Source organism: Triticum dicoccoides, chromosome 4A (assembly GCF_002162155.2).
Source record: "Triticum dicoccoides isolate Atlit2015 ecotype Zavitan chromosome 4A, WEW_v2.0, whole genome shotgun sequence".
Taxonomy (NCBI): domain Eukaryota; kingdom Viridiplantae; phylum Streptophyta; class Magnoliopsida; order Poales; family Poaceae; genus Triticum; species Triticum dicoccoides.
The window spans coordinates 641122675-641125083 of NC_041386.1; the positions used below are offsets into that span (position 1 = coordinate 641122675).

General features: G+C 46.1%; 1 protein-coding gene across 1 annotated transcript in view; it reads right to left on the reverse strand.

Moving 5' to 3' along the window:
• Positions 1 to 920: 920 nt before the first annotated feature.
• LOC119289522 overlaps positions 921 to 2409 on the reverse strand; it is a 3615-nt gene continuing 2126 nt past the window's right edge. Inside the window, exon 3 of the mRNA XM_037568826.1 lies at positions 921 to 1125. Coding sequence (XP_037424723.1) covers positions 1025 to 1125 — 101 coding nt within the window. The 3' untranslated portion in view covers positions 921 to 1024. The remainder of the gene's footprint in view (positions 1126 to 2409) is intronic.

Consider the following 2409-nt stretch of genomic DNA (forward strand, 5'->3'; position numbering starts at 1 on the left):
ACTGGCACACATGCACGCAACATGGCACACACGTACATACACATGCACTAGCAAACACACATGCAGCAGCACACGCGCACACACGCATACGCACACGCGCGCGCGCACACACACACAGCAGTAGCACACGGGTACATGTACACGCACGCTTGCAACATCACACACACGCCCACACAAACATACCACATGAGGGCAAAAGAGACTTTTCATGTGTCATTTCAGCTTGAAATGGACAAAAGTGTTATAAAAGGCATAAAATTTAAACGCGTTGTTAGATAGGGAAGAAATTATTTGTCGATGTCAAATAGGGCATAAAATTTAGACACGATGTTAAATAAGGAATTCTCTCTTCAAGATTTGTGAAACTTTCTTTTGAGTGTGTTGAATACTAAGAAAAGATTGAAGCATGATAGTTGTTTTGAGATATGGAGGTGATAATATTAAAGTCATGCTAGTTGAGTAGTTGTGAATTTAAAGAATACTTGTGTTAAAGTTTGTGATTCCCGTAGCATGCACGTATGGTGAACCGTTATGTGATGAAGTCGGAGCATGATTTATTTATTGATTGTCTTCCTTATGAGTGGCGGTCGGGGACGAGCGATGGTCTTTTCCTACCAATCTATCCCCCTAGGAGCATGCGTGTAATACTTTGCTTTGATAACTTCTAGATTTTTGCAATAAGTATATGAGTTCTTTATGACTAATGTTGAGTCCATGGATCATACTGTGACACCCCTGATTCAATCGTACACTAATCATACACACAAACGTGTACGATCAAGATCAGGGACTCACGGGAAGATATCACAACACAACTCTACAAATAAAATTAGTCATACAAGCATCATATTACAAGCCAGGGGCCTCGAAGGCTCGAATACAAGAGCTCGATCATAGACGAGTCAGCGGAAGCAACAATATCTGAGTACAAACATAAGTTAAACAAGTTTGCCTTAAGAAGGCTAGCACAAACTGTGATACAGATCGAAAGAGGCGCAAGCCTCCTGCCTGGGATCCTCCTATACTACTCCTGATCATCGTCAGCGGCCGACACGTAGTAGTAGACACCTCCCGAGTAGTAGTAGTCATCATCGACAGTGGTGTCTGGCTCCTGGACTCCAACGTCTGGTCACAGCAATCAGGTATAGAAAGGGGAAAATGAGGGAGCAAAGCAACCGTGAGTACTCATCCAAAGTACTCGCAAGCAAGGAGCTACACTACATTTGTATGCATTGGTATCAAATGAAATAAGGGTATCATATGTGGACTGAACTGCAGAATGCCGGAATAAGAGGGGGATAGCTAGTCCTATTGAAGACTACACTTCTGGTAACCTCCATCTTGCAGCAGAAGGAGAGAGTAGATGGTAAGTTCACCAAGTAGCATCTCATAGCATAATCCTAACCGATGGTCCTCCTCTCGTCGCCCTGTGAAAGAGCGATCACCAGTTGTATCTGGCACTTGGAAGGGTGTGTTTTATTAAGTATCCGGTTCTAGTTGTCATAAGGTCGAGGCACAACTCCAAGTCGTCCTGTTACCAAAGATCACGGCTATTCGAATAGATTAACTTCCCTGCAGGGGTGCATCACATAACCCAACACGCTCGATCCCATTTGGCCGGACACACTTTCCTGGGTCATGCCCGGCCTCGGAAGATCAACACGTCGCAGCCCTACCTAGGCACAACAGAGAGGTCAGCACGCCGGTCTAAATCCTATGGCGCAGGGGTCTGGGCCCATCGCCCATTGCACACCTGCACGTTGCGAGGGCGGCCGAAAGTAGACCTAGCCTAGCAGGCGTTCCAGTCCAATCCGGCGCGCGTCACTCAATCGCTGACGTCACGAAGGCTTCGGCTAATACCACAACGTCGAGTGCCCATAACTGTCCCCGCGTAGATGGTTAGTGCGTATAGGCCAGTGGCCAGACTCAGATGAAATACCAAGATCTCGTTAAACATGTTATCTTGAAATAACCGCGAACGCTGACCAGGGCCAGGCCCACCTCTCTCCTAGGTGGTCTCAACCTGCCCTGTCGCTTCGCCACAAATATCCACACAGAGGGCCGTCGGGAAAGTATGTCTTTCCAGCCCCCAATTCGTGAATCAACCGTGGGTACTTCTCGAGCCAACCTGACTTTAGTCATCACATGTATCATGTATAAAGTATATAGTATATACCCGTGATCACCTCCCGAGTGATCACGACCCGATAGTATAGGATGGCAGACAGACAAGAAAGTAGGGCCACTGATGATAAATTAGCATCCTATACTAAGCATTAGGATTGCAGGTAAAGGTAACAACAGTAGTAGCAAGGACAGGCTATGCATCAGGATAGGATTAACGGAAAGTAGTAACATGCTACACTACTCTAATGCAAGCAGTAGAGAGAAGAATATGCGATATCTGGT